At 34.8% G+C, this 17,652-nt stretch overlaps 1 protein-coding gene across 1 annotated transcript; it reads right to left on the bottom strand.

The window, feature by feature from the left end:
- Window positions 1-401: 401 nt before the first annotated feature.
- On the bottom strand, window positions 402-15,668 carry LOC131068470 (uncharacterized membrane protein At3g27390). Its single transcript, XM_058003651.2, has 10 exons — window positions 14,784-15,668; window positions 13,732-13,840; window positions 13,395-13,590; window positions 12,925-13,052; window positions 3,785-4,073; window positions 3,481-3,587; window positions 3,106-3,295; window positions 2,068-2,272; window positions 1,576-1,822; window positions 402-1,173 (listed from the first exon to the last, which is right to left on the bottom strand). The coding sequence occupies exons 1-10, from the start codon at window positions 14,869-14,871 to the stop codon at window positions 975-977; spliced, it is 1,758 nt and encodes a 585-aa protein (XP_057859634.1). The 5' UTR covers window positions 14,872-15,668; the 3' UTR covers window positions 402-974.
- Window positions 15,669-17,652: the final 1,984 nt, after the last annotated feature.

The raw sequence follows: 17,652 nt of genomic DNA, 5'->3' as shown, positions 1-17,652 counted from the left end.
TTGGCTTTCTATTCATATATGATGTTTGTGAAATGCGAGAACACTTATAAATGCATGTTAAACTTCAAATAAATTCCATTTCTACTATCAATAGGCATCACTACACCTTCCCTTTGTTTGCTCTAGAAAGCAAAATTTCTGATTACTGGTGTATTACTTATATTTGACGTGGAGCGAAGGTACTTCACCTCTATGAGTTCGCATTATCAAAGATTTTTGTGAAAATTGTCTTCTAAAGATATTTTTCATTTGAACCTAGTTGTCATAAGATCACACTGAAGAGTGAAGTACAAATTTAAAATTCTCATCCTTCCAAATTCTTCATCAAGGTTGGATCATATAATCATGTGTAGGTCTCAACTAGGATTGCAAAGAGAATGAAACTAGCCATCAAAAGAAAGAAAAAGAAAAATAGCTTCTTCCATTTTATTTCTACAAAGTATACAATTTCCCAGCTCACCAAACAGCAAATAAGTGACTGCGAGAACTCGGTCAGAATGAGAAGACTCTTCTCATTCTATCCAAAACCCCATATAATTACAATAGCAAGTGGTTATCAAGCTTAGGACCTCCATAACTCTCAAACAATTGGTAAGATTTACTTTTTAATTTGTTACAGGGCTTTCCCTGTTCATCTAACCACAACTGATAGAATTCTATAAACGTGTGATTTTAATAAATACTGAGTACTAAACCTATATTAAAACCATAAGCAACTAACAACAACAATTGTCAACACACGTTTACAACAGACAAATAAATAACAGTCAAAAAATTCTTAATCCAAGATCAACCCTTAGAAATCACCCATGCACCAATCAGCCTTAAATGATCACTGGAACTGAACTTTGTACATTTTTGGCATCTATTTAACAAGCTTCCGTATGGACTCTGGAGAGAAGCTTGGCTTGAATTCAGAAAAAGCAGGACCAATGTTTGAACAGACGAAAGTCATCTCAAACAGCATTTGAATTCTAAACAATTGAAGTGATCTCAATGGATGTAAAATGCTGAGATGACTCCTCTTTCCGGGAGCCTCTGGTGCTGCCAGTTTTTCGTGTTTTTGTGCCACATTCCTTTTCTCTTGCATAAACGAGGAGGGCCTTTACAACCTGCTGGTAGCGTCTCCGATATGTTGGATATCTGGACATATTTCTCACCAGCCCTTGTAACCTACAAGTAGTCAATTGAGGGAACCAAGAAATCAGAAACAATTAGAAAGAAAGGGAAAAATGAAAAATCATATTAATGTCCATAAATGACGACAGTAGGGCAGTGGGACTCAGAAGTTTGGTTGATAAAGATAGCCAATAGGGGAGCCCCTAAAAGAATTCTTACCAATAGAGTAACAAATAAGGTTTATTGAAAGGTGTAAAGCCTCAAACAAAGTAATGCAATAAAAATAGAATACACCTAAAAAAAGCATTGCGATGAACACCATGTGCTGCAGCAAGGTGTTCCTACAGAAAATGAGAAAAGTCTAGAGAGAATGGACCACTTTTCAAGAAGAGAAGCTGGGAATAATAATTTGTTTAAAAAAAATAGCTTATCCAAACAATATGAATCGAGATATACCTTCTGCTGATAGCTTGTATCTCCCCATTTCTCATGGCATTGTCTGGAGCAATAGCTCCATTATCCCATGCTTCTATACGCTCTAAGTTGCCACCAGACATCAGTATCAGCTTCTCTAGAAACCGTAATTCACTATCTATTATCTTAGCGGCTTCAATCTGATCTTTTAAGACAATTATTGGATGAAAAAACCAGTCCATAATACGATCCTTTGGACGATTGAAGTAGGTGACTTCTGTTCCATCAACTGTAAAACACAACAGGAAATAATTGTGGCCTTTTTATGCTCCCATGAAATTAGAGTACTACCTTCATAAATGATGTTCGCCACTCTAGATACCTTGATTTTGTGTGCAAAGGATCTTTAAGATGAGAAACTTTTTTTTTTTTTTAAGTAAAAAACATGTATGATTGTAGAAGACAATAAAAAGCACAAAGAGAAGAGAGATTATTAAACATGATAAGTGGCAATCAATGGAACATTGCTCCTACCCATCAGAAGTCCAACTGTTCCAGCTCTTATGCTATGGAGAAGGCCAAAGAACATGCTATAAGACGGAAGCCCAACACCAATAATTGTGCATTTGACATTTGTGCTCGAACGAATCCATTCCTCACAATCTGCAGCTGTTATAAAATTTAGATCCACAAGTTCTTTGCCCCTCATCTCACAATTTTTCATAATGCCTTCCCATACCTGTCACAGATCCTCATGGATGAGAAACACACAGAGTAGAAAGCTGGCATATGCTCAGATAATATTCTTGTGGGAAAATCAATGCATTTTCCAGGAGCATTTATCCAGTAATTTTTTTTGTAAATTAACTAAAGCTAAATTTGTATCTTAAAGCCAAAATGCTTAACATGTCTCACAAATGCTTTAACGGTTTTCAATATATTTATCTGGATATCACCGTGTTAAATCCACTTAATTTTCCCACTGTGATGTCCAGATATATAGTTTGCAAATGAATATCTGTAGAAATAATTAATAATCTCAAAAAAGCTTGAACTCTAATGGTGTCTGCAACCTAAGTCACAAGGTTCGAATTCGAATTCGAATTCGACAGCCATGAAAATCGGATGAAATTCGACAAGGGAAAAATTCAAAAAAAAAAATCGGATAAAATTCGCTTTCGATAATTTTGTTTATTTTTAAATATATGCATACTTCTAATAAATTATCAGAATAGCAACCCTTGTTGGAGAAAATCCGAGGGCGACCCAGCAGTTGCAGACACCCATGACCCAATAGATACAAAGCATATACAAAGAATACCCACGACCAGCTGAGTTGTGTTTAGAGACAGATAGCAGTGCTTTATCGAGGAAATTCGATTAAATTCGAACCTCATCCTTGAAAATCGCCGTATCCTGTGACTTAGTCTGCAACTATTGATTTATTTATTTGTTTGTCTTGCATTTCACTCTGTCAACTTAAAACTGAGATTCTTCATTTGCAATGGCAATTCCCCAAGACTTTAGAAAATAAAAAACTTGTGAATTAAATTACTCCAAGTTGGAGAGTACCTGAACCATTTTCACTTCCTGAATTGTTTCTCTGATTGACCTTGAAGCAGTAAGGTTAGGTACAATCTCATGCTCAGCAGTAGCATTAGCCCTTCGAAAGAATTGAGAATTAACTGAAACCTCTGAAGAATGGCCAAATTTTGTTGATGGCTCCAAGGACTTTGAAATTTTCTTCTTTCTGTAGTTGGGCCTGGCTGCGGGAACAACAGAATTTTATTGCCATACAGATGATGCAATCGAAATCACATGTCTAAAATTGAGACATCCAAGTATGTATGTGGTCTTTCAGATGCAATAAATGGTCAAGTTACCACTAGTAATTTCTTCTCGGAAGAAAAAAATTAACCGTGGTGCACAAAAAAAAAATGAATATACCTTGGAAAACAGGACCCCTCCCGCAGATATAGAAGATCATTAGTATATTCATCAAAATCTGCTACCATGGCAATAGTGTAAGCCATGCCCCGCAAGAAAGAGCTTTCCTGATTTCATTGTCAAATTTAATAACTTTAGAAGCCAATTAATCATCAAATCAAATGAAGCTTTTTTTGATAAATATGATTTCTGGAAATCAATAATCAGAAATCATAGAAACAGTGATGGGCAGTCAGGAGCACCACTTATCACTCATTTCAAACATCTAGTTGCATAAGTGAAATATATGGAGGCAGATAGCAACCTGATAAACAATAACTGCCCCATACAATCCGACAAAAAAGCTGGAGAAGATGGATAATAGGATACTCCCAATCACAAGAAGCGGCCAGAGAAGAATGACAATGCCAGCTATGGGCACACAAGCAGTTTCAAAGAAGGGCCCTTCTCTGCTTATTAGATCAGATAGTAAACGCTGCCAACCTCTAAGAAGCAGGTAAGGGCTCTTGCTTATAGCAACAACAGTGAAGAGAGGCACATCGACTATAATTCCCATCAAGCCCACCACAATGCAAGCAGGTACTTCCATCAACCTACATTATTTTAAGAGAAATATGCATTATGCGTACACCCATGTAGGTTTCCTACATTGTATAAAGAATATGAAAAACAAAACTTGTCTTATTCATAGATTATCAAACAAACTTGTACTTTAAGTTTATACACAATGTTCCAAGTTCCAACACAACCTTTCCCTGCCAATTTTATCAAGAAAACGTAATGTTGTTACCCATCACAAAATCTTATAAGAACATTGTTTTCTTAATCATTGCTTTTACCAAACCATATTTCTTATCTTTCTGAACTTCTCATTCTAGATTTAAAATATTAAATACAAAAAAACACAAAATCAATACTTCACGTTTCCTAGATCTGCTAGGCAATGATTTTGCAATCATTACAAAAAGCCTTCTACTATCCTACACTAATCCCTGTTTGTAAGGGAGATGAGAGTCATATTTGTTTTCTTTTATTTATTCTCATAGAATCCATTCAATATTGTACCATAGCACAATATAATTACACAAGCAAGTAAATGAAACGGCTTAGCAATGATTATTATAGATCTCTCCCAAATACAGTTGAGATTGATTGACATATCTGTCTAAGAACCGAACTCAAAACCAAGAAGATCCTTCCAAAATCCATTTATTTTGGTTAAATGATTAAATCCTTAGTCGCTAGGTGCCTTTTATAGGCAGACAACTCTCCTAGGTAAAGTTTTAAGAGCGAATTGTTTATAAAGCACTCAAGAAATACCAAAATAAATAAGATACAGGTCCAAAAAGGTCCTTCCAAAATCTATTTATTTTGTTTAAATCTGTGTTGCTTGATCATCTATAAATCACTCAAAATGTACCTCTTCCATCATAGAGGTCTAACAAAGAGGAGTTACATATCCAGTGACATTCTATTCCAGAACAATTCTGCAAACTTTCCTGACCAAAAAGTCTGTCATACCATTTGTTATCTCATCCACATGGGATATCCCATTAGGTACATCAGATAAAATGATGAAAAGTAAACTATGCTTAGTTAGCAAAGAGCCAAGAACTCAATATAAAACGGGTATACTTATCTTCCATTTGATCTAACATCTCTTAATCTTGTCCTAATTCCCCAATTTTATACCTGTTAAAGAGACGCAGATTTGGCCTAGTTTTCCCACGTAAAGATTTTGTCACTAAGAACAAGAGGAAATTAATGTATCCCCACTCTTAATATGTTCAAATTGCATTCAGTACATCCAACTGTACTTTGAACATATTTATATTCATAAGCACTTTAAAGTGCACAATAAAGGTAGCTATAGGATGCTTACAACCATTGGAAGCACAACTACATCGAATAGATAAATTGGGGCACCTACACTCACACCCGCAAGCTCTAGTTGAGAGAATTCATTCTTTCTCTAACAAATATGATAAACATATAGAATAATATTGCTATAATACAGAGTTGTCCGATACTTCCCCTCCACTGTCTAGATACATGTATCTGCATATCAGACACGGTATACACTCCTAGCTATGGCACAAATACCATATCCATAGTACCTATATACAGTCCATATTTGGGCCATATCAATACATCTGGATATGATTACCACACCGCCCAATGCTGTATCTAACTTAGGGTTTATGAAAAAACATTATAAAACTGAAAATTAAAACACGGAAAAAATGTTTATACACAATAACACGTATTTGTGTCACTAAAGACAATGTTATAAATTAAAATAGCAAAAGCAGTGTCCTATACTTTTAGATGTATAAATAATTGAATATATGTAAGTTCTTATAATTGTAATATCTAGCTCTATCTGTATCAAGGAGTCTTGAAAATTCGTCATATCCATATCCAATATAGTATGCAACTTTGATATAAATTGATACACAAATGAGGGAAGAATCCTTATTTATAACAAAAGAAGGTTATGAATCTCTAACCACTTCTCAATAGCTACCTAGGCTGCATGACACATGGAAGGAGCTTCATAGAAAATAGTTCATTGACGTTAAATCACAAAATATGTTGTGTTCAAGTACACAACCTGCCCTCCACCTTGGGAACCTTTGCCCCCAAAGCTTGATGATCCCACCACAGAGATGCATGCATGTAATCTTGATAGAAAGCTGATGCTCACAAAAAAAGTAAAGCTGCAACATTTGTAGAAAGTGTGCTATATATTAGCTTTAAAACTATGTTCCACCAAGTTTCTGAGATGTGGAGATGCAGGGATGAGGGGATGCATTTCAGGGATGAGGGGAGGCCATTTCAGGGATGTGGAGATGCAGGGGTGAGGGGATGCATTTCAGGGACAGGATATTTTGAGGCCATTTTTGGGGACGGCTATATAAATAAATATATACATGATAGAATCATTCATCATATTGACATATACATTATAGAATCCTCAAAACACAACAATCTTCATGTTACCAAACGTTAGATGCATTCTTGTGAATGGTTCATCTATATACCTGCATTGAAAATTTAAAACCACAATAAGTTGTTTGAAGCATATATTGTTCAGATTGCCAGACCTGAGGAAATGCCCCAAGCTGTCCCTGTCCCTGAGACATCCTTGGTATAGGGACACGAGCAGAAATCCCCAAGGACATGTCCCATAGCTTTAAAACCATGAAAAGACATTGCCCAGTGATCAAGATTTAAAACAGAACATTCAAATAATATTTCATTTCATTTTTCTATTTCATCAAAAAGAAAATTCATTTCTTGGATATTTCATAGATCAAATCTATGCAAAATTTGGTTTGGGGACTACACACTTAAATTAAGGTGCGATTGGTGCCAAAATCATGATTAAATAAATAGCTAAAATACTAAAGAAAATTTGAAACGTATTGTCTGCAAGTTGTCACTGTTAGAATGATCTTGAGTTCCAACCCCAAACATCTTAAGTGATTAACTTTCTATAATACTCTTCCTACCCAACGACTTGTAGTGGCTCCATATTTCATTCTTGGATACTCAGAACTAGGTCAGAAGTTCTTATATGGAATTTCTTCTGTTTCCTTCCTGTCATCAATTTTTCATAAGCTTCCTTCTAATAACAAGTAGGACAATTCATCAAATTTATCAAATTTCCACAGTCCATGCTATTGATTGCAATATATTTCTGGATTCAACTATGTAAGAATTTTTGCATCGACGTTTCGGGTCACACTGCCTGAACCATCATCAGGATGAAAGAGAACAGCTGAAGGAGAAAAATGATAGATTGCAGACCAAGACTGAAATGTATTTCAAATTCTCTTATCAGATTACCAATAAGAAAAAATGTCAAATATTGAAGGATGATGAAGGCTTTTAAGTCCAAGGTTTTGGAAGTTATTTCCATCATCATTCTAAACTTCAACTTCTTCACTAAATTGAATTTCATTATTTCTTCACAATTTTCTCTTCTTCCTCTGTTTTTCCAGCTTGCTGCTCCTCTTTCTGCTCATCATTCAGATCTAACTCCACCTCTTCATTCTCAAAGTGTGGCAGGATATTTTCCATATCCAGATCTTCCCTCTCTCGCTCTAAATTTAAACATGGAGCATCACTTTCATCCTCAAGGACTCCATCTGCATGAACATTCTCAACCTATATCCCTTGTGGTGCTGCTTCATCTGAGCATGCAACCTATGGTCCTTCCTCATCTTCATTAAGGATTTTAGGGCTCTACATTTAAGTTTTGAGAATTGTGTCAATGACGCTTCCAAGTAGGTTTGTATCTTGTTTCCCAAAACTTCTGGTGTATTGCATGTCTCTTCAGAAACTCTTTGGTCTATATTGGACTCTTATATACCTTGGCATGTTGGGCATCTTACCTAATAATAGAAAAGGAATTTACTTAATTTTGCCAAATTATTGCATACCGCATCATCATTGATATTTAAATGGTATCCACAGGAACTACTATTTATTGTATTGGCATAATGATAGAAAGTATTCATGAGGACGGACACTTGGTCATCAATTCAAATCCTTGTAAGACTAAATATTTAATCAAACTTGGGTGTTAACTCATTCCAATGATGATTGAAATGAATATTGTAAAACTCCTTGTGTAATCACTGTTGTAAGTGCTCGTTGGAAGGATTTGAAGTTGAGCACATAAAGAATAACCAAAGAACTTCAATAAAGGCAACATAGGCTGCCTTCTCGCTGATTTACCTTCAGTATTGGAATTACAGTATAAATCAATTGAGTCCTAACTTATAATTGTGTTTCTGCATAGATGCCTGATTTCATGTGATCTTGTCCATTTGCCTTTGGTAAAATTAACCACCAGATTGCTGAGTGAAAAAATCATGATATAGTGTGAATTGCATCAGTCAATAGGAGTAGCCAGCAAGTAAGGTCATAAATATGACCATACAAGGCCTATATTCCTTCTTTTTTTAACAAAATTCTTGCTACCTGCATAAAAGTTAAACAGCAATTTTCTCTTCTTACACAGTTAGATCAAAAACAATTCTTCATTCCCAAATTCAAAAAAAATAATTTAGAAAATTATAGAAGTTTATTTTAATTTAGATTTGAAAAAAGTTACATTGATTTAGAAAAAAAATTATGAAACAATTTTAATTTAGAAAAATTAAAAAAGGAGGTAAGGTTATTAGAATGGGATACAATTACAAATTATTTTTTTCTTTACAGATTTTTAATTATAAGATTCGATTTTCAAGCCCAAAGTGGAAATCACCATTCTTGCCATCCAATGGATGCTCAAAGATGAATTTATGTTAATTGATTACACATACAAGGTAAACTTTGATTTTGTGTTGATGCTTGTTGGGATTCTGCCGGACTTGGGTATAGAATAGGAATTACGTATCATGGTAAAGGTTTTGATCAAAAAGAAATCTCTGGGTGGGCTTGACTCCACCTTGGCAACGCATCGTTGGGGAAAGGATTCATGTTTCCTAATGCTCCCTCGCTAGTGCAAGGAGTCACTAATATGCATGGATCCCCTTCACCAGCACAAGAGAAGAGTGAAATGAATCAAATCAAAGGAGAAAGGTTGGAAAAATATTGATGTTTCTGAAAGGAGTTATTGGTTTAGTGGCCCTGGGTGATGTGGACTGGAGCTTTGCTTGAGACACTGTGTAAACTATTGTTTTGAAGATACCAAAATGCATATAGGTTAGAAGGCAAATGATTTAGTTTTGTTTAACACTTAATGTCTATGTAGATTTTTAAATTACGACTCTTTGCTTATTATAGACTATGCGCTCTTTTGTCCTTTTTGTTTCATTTAGTCATATTGCATAGAAGCTGTTCTCACCAGTAAGGGTTTTTTTTATTTGTAATGAAAATCAAACCTGACCTTGCGCTTCAAACATGTACTTATTGCTTTTTGATATCACTATATATGGAAAAAAATAGTAAGATTTGATTTAAATGTTTTTCTTTTATCAGTTAATTGTGATCTAGGAGATCATACCTATAAACTAAAATTAGTAAAACATAAAATATATTGTTCTTCAGGGGGATGACGGAACAAAAAAAGTGCTTAAGGGTCACCTCCACCATCCAACCAACTTGCTATTGAACAACAAAAAACTAGACTATATTTAAAAGAGAAAGAAAGGCCTTGTCATGGCCACTTGAAACTTGACTATGATCAGCAAGAGCAACTGTCAGTGCGTTCATTTGCCCAAAGGAAAGGCCCTATCAACGATACTCAATGGATCTAAACCTGCAACTACCTTTAAAAACTTCACAGTTTTTGCTGCACTTTTTCTTTGAACCACCTCAGACTGAGCCTCGGGACTATGAAGAAACGAAGCCAAGCCCCATTATGATACCATCTTTGATCATGAGTGGTTGATTTGGCATGAGAAAGCCACATCTAGGAATACCATTGACAAGGACCTTCTTCAATCGTCCTAAACTGCTGCTTTTGAAGAAAGGCTCTGTCAAAACATAAACCACCTCCTTCTCTTCCCCTAAATCTAGTACATTGAGGCTATATCTGTATTAGCACAGTATTGCTGCAAGGAAATCCTCTCCTAAAATCCACTAAACACTGAAGATTACTATACCTTTGATTTTAGGACTATATTCAATCTATGGTCTGTTACTTCCCCAAGGATGGCTATCTATGTCTTTTTTGCTATGGGTTTGACATGTGTGTCCATGGCTACTAGCTCAGAGAATTCAGGATGCAATAGAAAACACTTCAAGAATTTTGGTTTACAAACAAAACCCAAATTGTTATTCTTGCCTCTTGCTCCTGTATCAGAGATATGTGATTATTCACTCATGCCAGAAAATTAGTCATTAAAGGGTTGAGTACCACTACTCATGTATAATGGTTGTAGATTCATTTGGGCCGCTATGTTCAAATCATGATTGCCAAATCATTATTATCACGTAAAGTTAACAAAATGAGCCTTAAAGTCATAGTTATATGAATGAATATCAAGATTTGAACTCAATTATAGGTTAAGTGTTGAATCAAAAGAGTCCCAAGCTTCGGCTTTGTTGCTTACTTTAAGATCATCTTGGTGATCTATGTCAAAATTAGCAAGGAAGCCTGCTTCCTTGTTCACCTCTCTATAAGCATGTTGAAAAGAATATTTCATTAAGGAATCAAACAAGGACCGTGCATCTTGCAGTATGTTATTAATTTTCCAATTTGAGAAGCCCGTCATTGTTGCTACACAAATGATTACTGTAGAATCTCCATCAATCTGCTTGCACTTTAGCCTTGTTGTTGGTGCCTTCAGTTTTTAAATTTTGTGTGGATGAGATTCCCTTTCAAATCCCTAATGATGCATCCTGCCCATGATAGGCCTAGAGTGCCTCTAGCAGTTTCAATATTCAATTTATACTAACCTTCAGGTGGGGTTCCCATTGAATATTATGCCTTGGGTTAGTGAATAAGCCTCATTGTTGGTGCCTTCCTTCAGTACTTTCAATTTTGTATGGATGAGACTCCCCTTCAAATCCCTAATGATGCATCCTGCCCATTGCAGGTCTAGATTTCCTCTAGCAGCTTCATTGAAATTCAGTTATACCAGCCTTTAGTGAGCAGGTGACGGGGGGCAGGGGTGTTCACATTGAATACCATCTCTTGGGTTAGAATGACTTCATTCTTCCAATCCCATGAATAGAGGGGGTGGGGGAGAATTGTCAGCTTTAACATTTTCTTCATATTTTAAAAATTATTTTAAATTTATATATATATAGTATCTAATTTGCTGTATTTTTTTCCCATTTTAAAAGCCCATCATATAAGTGCTCCATACGAAAGTTGCTATCTTCCTAACAAGGGATAGTGATAAGTGACATGCTTTGATGATAGGGTGGCTGTAATTTGACCATATTATGTCTTGTTAAACTAACTCATTATTTTCTTATGCATGCAACTTGCACTTGGATATCTATTATTTTTCAACATAAAAATGCAACATTTCAGGTGTCACCACAAATTTTTCAGCTATTGAAACATTTTTTTTTCTGTCTCAGGAACGTTGCTAATCATTAGCAACTCAACCTAGAAGCTCTACTAGTTCAACACATCCTATGCAAGCTTGAGCTCATTGGATCGCTTGAATTTTGAGTCTCACTTCCTTTGGATGCATTTTTTGAGTATATGCTATCTTTGAAAAGGGACAATCAAGTCATTTAACTTTTGATGTTAATACAATCCCTCCAACCAGAGAAATGGCTATTACTTCTGTCTACCTTTAATTTTTTCTACATATCAATGTTTCCTTAATATACAATTAGATTTAATCTAAAGCAGTAATTTAGTATTTGAGTAACAGCACCAATCCATTCTATTGCAAATGGTTTGCCGCAATTTTAATGATTCTACACTTAACTGATTGACATTGTCATTGAAAAGAGGCTGTCTTTCCACCATAGTCCAGAAAAGCTGGACCACCATCAGATTATTGTCTTCTGTAGGCTTTCTTTATCTAAAAGCCTGTTCTGGTTTGAAAACTACCATACATATATTTTAAAAAATCTATGTAAAATATGCCAAGAGATATCAAATTTCAAAATATTTAACATTCAGCATGGGACCTATAGAAACTTCTCAAGTGTCATTCAAAGCTTGGAAGTTGGATGATACTCTTGCACCTTGAGATGACGTCACTAGTAGTGCGTGCTACATAATTTAATGATGCCACTACAAAAAATTTACAAAGTGATTACAATCAACTTTAATGATGCCACTACCAAAAATTTACAAAGTGAATACAATCAACTTGTGCGTGATGCCATCAAACCAAATGAGGAGCTTAGAAAAAAAGAATGAAATCAAAAGGACATCTAAGCCAAATTCAACAAAAATACAAAATATGTCCCTTGAAACTCCAATAAAATTAACATGTCATTAAAAATTGAGATTATTAATGATGTTTCTACATTTGTAAATAAAATAAAAACTCTATTAAATGAGAAGGTATAAAAGATTTCTTATTGATTCTTGCATCTCTACCATGGTGGAGACAAATGGAGAAAAAGGGTGTTGCTGAAAGAGTGGTTTTGGTGATTCGCTATATATTTTTTTAAACCCTTTTCTTGGAGGAAAAGATGGATCCCATTTTATTCATTTATCAAATTGAAAAGGTCCTAACTAATTAATTAAATAGGCATTTAGCTAATCAAATATTTGCAACCATTAAATTTGTGTCATCTGAGTGAGGAAAAATGATTAACAGATATCCTAGTAAATATTTGATTCACGGTGCCTGATGGCTGTGGTCCAGTGGCAAATCCTTAGCATTTTACCCTCACTGGCACAGGTTTGAGCTCTTTTCCAGTATCCATAACAAAAATGAAATAAAATAGTTGAATCATGCAAAGTACTCCAGAAAATACAGATAACAGATTCTTACAGAAAATACTGACCTCATATCACAAGTCCTTGACTCTTTCTCACGTAACTCCTTTAAGTATGAATTGTAGGAATGATAGGACATATCTAAGAAATCCCGAACTACTGTGCAACTTCCTTTGATTGTACTCCATGTCCCATCCTGATTCCAAGCACAAATGCCGGACAGAACGTCAATAATGTCTGATAAAGGAACTTGTTTTCTTCACCATGTTTTGCAATAGTGCTAGGAGCTCTCCAATTGCTTGGGCCAAGTCTATCAGATATAAATCAAAACTGAAAGTTGTAAACATAGTACATCCACAAATAACCAAATTAGGTTTAATATGATTGACGTATATAGGCAGAAACAATGTCCTCAAAAGTACCCTATGAAAAGAAGCAACTCTATAAAAAGATTAAAAAGTAAAGAAAGGAATTCATCAGGCACACAAGTTTAAAAAGTATGTAAGGGATACAAAACATGCTGCTAGAGCATTCTCACCACTATAAAATGAATGAACCTCCTAGGTTCTGTCTCCAGCCTGAAGGCCTCAAAAGTTGCTATCCATGGAGTGAAAAAGCCATAGCCCACCCCAATCAATAAGCTTCCGCCAATGCCAATGGCCAACCACATGAAACCTACTAGCGGAAGAGCTACTAACATGATTATTTTGAGACCAAAGGCACAAAAAGGGGTCCTGTGTCAACCAATATTTCAGTTAGATGATCGATTAGCTAGTCTAAAGAGCAACAGTATATAATGGAAGCTTCTTTCACAATCTTCATGTTTTGCCTTCTTCTGAATACAGTATCAAAGAACTGGAAAATATAAGACTTACTTTACAATGCTGTATCCTGTCCATGCCAAGTGTGCAGGAAATAAGCCCAAAATGATGCTGGTGTTCCCTATTATAAGCAGCAAGGCTGCAATAGGACCCACTAAAAGCCCTGCAAGACGAACGATTATAATCCAATCAGAAACAGAGGATTCCTGCCTTTTTAACAGCATCACCTAAAACAGACTCATCCATCTGAACAGAAAGGCTTGGATTGTCAACAGAGCAGCGTTTAGTTTCACTAGCGCGTTCAGCAATTTTTTCCTGCTCCCATCAGAGTTCTATTTCAGTTGAGTCCTCCTCACAAAAATAGAACAATAAAAGGAATAAAAGAGATAATCTCTGGCACAGAATTGCCGTAGGACATTATTAAAAACACATGATTGGATTTGTGCATTCTTCATAGAGTTGGTCATTACAAATGTCACAATGAATTCGACTGGGAAAGAAACGAATGGAAAAGGGGGTATTCTTTAATTCATCATCTGATAGGAACAAGGGAACTTACATAATCTGCAACAATCATTAGACAGACCCTAGAAGCAATGCAAGAATAATGTTAGGATGAGGCTGATTAGGAAATTCATTGGAAAACAAGAGGATATTCATGAACCTGATATTTAATTAAAGTTTGGAAACTGGAGCAGTCTAAAAGACTCATTAGAAATGACAAAGAAGGAATTCCAAAGAACCCTATGGGAGGTATGTTTTATTTACACTGTTTACTCTGGTATACCCATAACTATATCCCTAGTACAGTATAAATGGTTATCAAAAGAATGAGAAAAGATATAAGAATTTGAAAAAGTAAGGGTGCATTTAGAAGCCTGTAAATAGACTTTTATCACCCTGATGATGGATCATGAGCATGATTGGAAGCTTTGATGTTAAAAATACTCACCTAGTTTATTCCTTAAAATTTGCACACATGTTCTTAACTTATTTTACAGATCCCTGTGATTTTAGGATGAATAGATTCCCATAAGACCTTTCATCTAAGCTCATTCAGCCCTTACACCTAATGTTTCTCAAAGCATAACAAAAAACAAAATTACCTTTCAAAGCTCCAAAAAAAAGTGCTGCACAGAAGGCAAGCAGCACATAAGTCACCCTGAGGCATGACATCCATCTAATATGCACCATCCTTCTAAATCTTTAGAAAGCAAATCACCATAGCCTAGTGATCTGTGCCGAAAATCTTATCAAAGAAGAAGTGCAATACAGATTACAAATTGGATGCTCTATTCCAATCAAAAACAGAAAGCAAAACATCCGGTGGTTTTGCAGTTCTTGAGAAGGCTGAACAAACTTGCAAGAAAACACAAATTTGGGATACACACCTTGATAACTGAACCAGGTTTATCTTATAAAAAAAAAAATTGTTGAGTATGTTTGATCTCATCCACGGGTATTAAAGTAAAACGCATGCAGTCAATGTTGAATATATAGACAATTAAAAAAACCAAAGGAGGATTGAAGACACCCAAAACATCTGGAAGCTCAAAAAAAAACAAAATTAATCATATTCAAATGAAAAAATCCAAATCAGTCAATTTTTAAAACTGAATGTAAGATTTTATATGGGTGTGCTTTATTTTTGTTCCTTATTGACTTTGGCTGTGCTATTGATTCATATAACTGAATTTTCATTGTACTGCTGCTTCCAGAAGATTTGAAATGGAGAGGTTGAAGATACGTGTACTCTGCCTGCAATTATGGAGTATACAACTATTTTATGTTGTTTTAATTTAGAAATACGAAATATGTAAGGTATTTTAACTCTCTTCGCTAGAAAGAGTATCTTTGAAATAAATTTGTCATTATATTTGTATCAAAATTGACTGGTAACTTAAGGCGGCTGGCTTTGTTGAATTGGATGACAACGTCTATCTGGTATGATGGATGCACTTTAAAATACAGAAAAATAAAAAATAAAATCCATTTGACAATATTTTCCAATTATAATTTATTATTAATGTTGTAAAAGGTGTGCCCACCAAGTTGGATACATATGGATGTTGAATCACATCTAACGTGGGTGCTTACATAATATATATGGTGATGAAAAATAATTTAATACATCAATTAAATTATATTGAATGAAAAATGTAATTTATGATAAAGATGTTGGGATTGGAAATGTGTGTTGAATTGGATTTGAAAATAGAATGAATGATAATAATGAGTGTGTATTTGGATGTTAGATGAAGAAGAGATAGATTGGATTAAGAATTATTGCATCAAAACAATTAGGCTTTTTGACTTTTGAAAATAGTTTTTTTTGTGTGCGCAAAATTGATTTTCATGAATACAAATTTGAACTTAATTTTGTAAGTGTTTAAATATGAACAAATATATATGATAATTTAATAATGATCCAATAACCCAACTCATGACTCAACATGACATGAAAATTAATAATAATTATTTTACAACTTCTTTATGGGTGGTAGAAATGTCTACTCAATCCTTTAGAGCTCTCTCTTATTGCTTTCATTTAGCCTAAGTCACCTGCAAAGTGTTTGGAACTTTCTTTTGTTTAAAAAATTATGTTTTTGGTTCAAATTTGTCAATTCACCTCTTAAGCTATCAATTTGTACTAGCAAATGAACTATTAGCAAAAAAGGTGAATGTTTGTTGTAAATTTGTATCTAAAAGCCTTTACATGTGCTTGCTTTTAATTTTTGTTTAATTGTTTTAACTCTAGTTAACTCCTTCCTTCAAGCAACTATGTTTAGCCTTCCATCTATTTTTTCATCCAAATTGAACTTAATTCCCTTCTCCCATAGTAAATTTTAGTCATTTTTAAGGCCCAAAATTTAGAGAATTTTGTCCAAACATCTAAACTCTTGTCAAATTTTGTAAAATTTTCCATCTATGCACCAAGAATACCATTAAGAAGGAGGAATCCACTCCCCTCCCACCCCCCCACTTCTCTCTGTTCCACCTATTTGCTTATGTCCTTGTTTGTTTTAATGCTTGGTTTTGGTTTGGATTTTTTTTGTGTTTATTTTGGGTATTTTGCCTCATTCTAGCCTTTCAAAGTTGATTATCCTAGAATAGTATAGTGTCCCTCCTTGATACACTTTTATTTTGAGGCATTGTTAGACATTCATGGACTTGTTTAGATACATTTATGATACTCCTGGTAGATGCTTATGGTTTTAATTTATGTTTTGTTGATACTAGTGGATGACAATTATCACATGTTGACAGATGATACATTATGTTTTATGTTTTATGTTTTATGTGGATGATGATACATTCAGGACTATGTTGGGATTTATGATTGGTTATTTATACAAAATCAGTGTTTTATGTTTACTTATGATGTTACCATGTTATGTGCTAACTTTACTTCATGATTATATTTGATATGATGGTGTTAGGTTGTAGCTATTTTGGCTCCAAAACTGCATGCCCCTCCATGATATCGCATGCCAAAATAGAATGCCATGAGACCGACATAACGAGACCCACCGATGACGTGGAGGCATCTTGTCATCCACTGACGTGGATGATGTTGTCGTTTTGCCTTTAACAAAAAAGCTTGCACACGGCTAACATTTTGCTAGCAAATCTCATAGTTACGGGCACCACATAGCTAAAAATTAAACCTGGCTGCTCTCATGGTTACAGACATGGCTACGGGTGTTGAAAAAGCCCAATTTTTATTTTTTTAAAAAATTTGGTGCAAAATCGGTCAAAAGAATCAATAACCCAGCTGTTTGAAATTGTTTTGGATTTATTTCGTACGAGAGTTGCATGGGCAAGAGAGAGTCGAATGTTGCGAGAAGAGGGGAAATAATTTGCAAAAATCTCAATCGTTCTAGTTGAATGTCCCAGGTTGAATCACGGAGCGAGAGAATTGCACATCAAGTGGAGTTATATAGATTGTATGGATATATGTATTTTTTTTAGATC

The sequence above is a fragment of the Cryptomeria japonica genome, chromosome 3, assembly GCF_030272615.1.
Source record: "Cryptomeria japonica chromosome 3, Sugi_1.0, whole genome shotgun sequence".
NCBI lineage: Eukaryota > Viridiplantae > Streptophyta > Pinopsida > Cupressales > Cupressaceae > Cryptomeria > Cryptomeria japonica.
The sequence above is the reverse complement of the archived record's forward strand: the minus strand, read 5'-3'. Positions and strand labels throughout refer to the sequence as shown.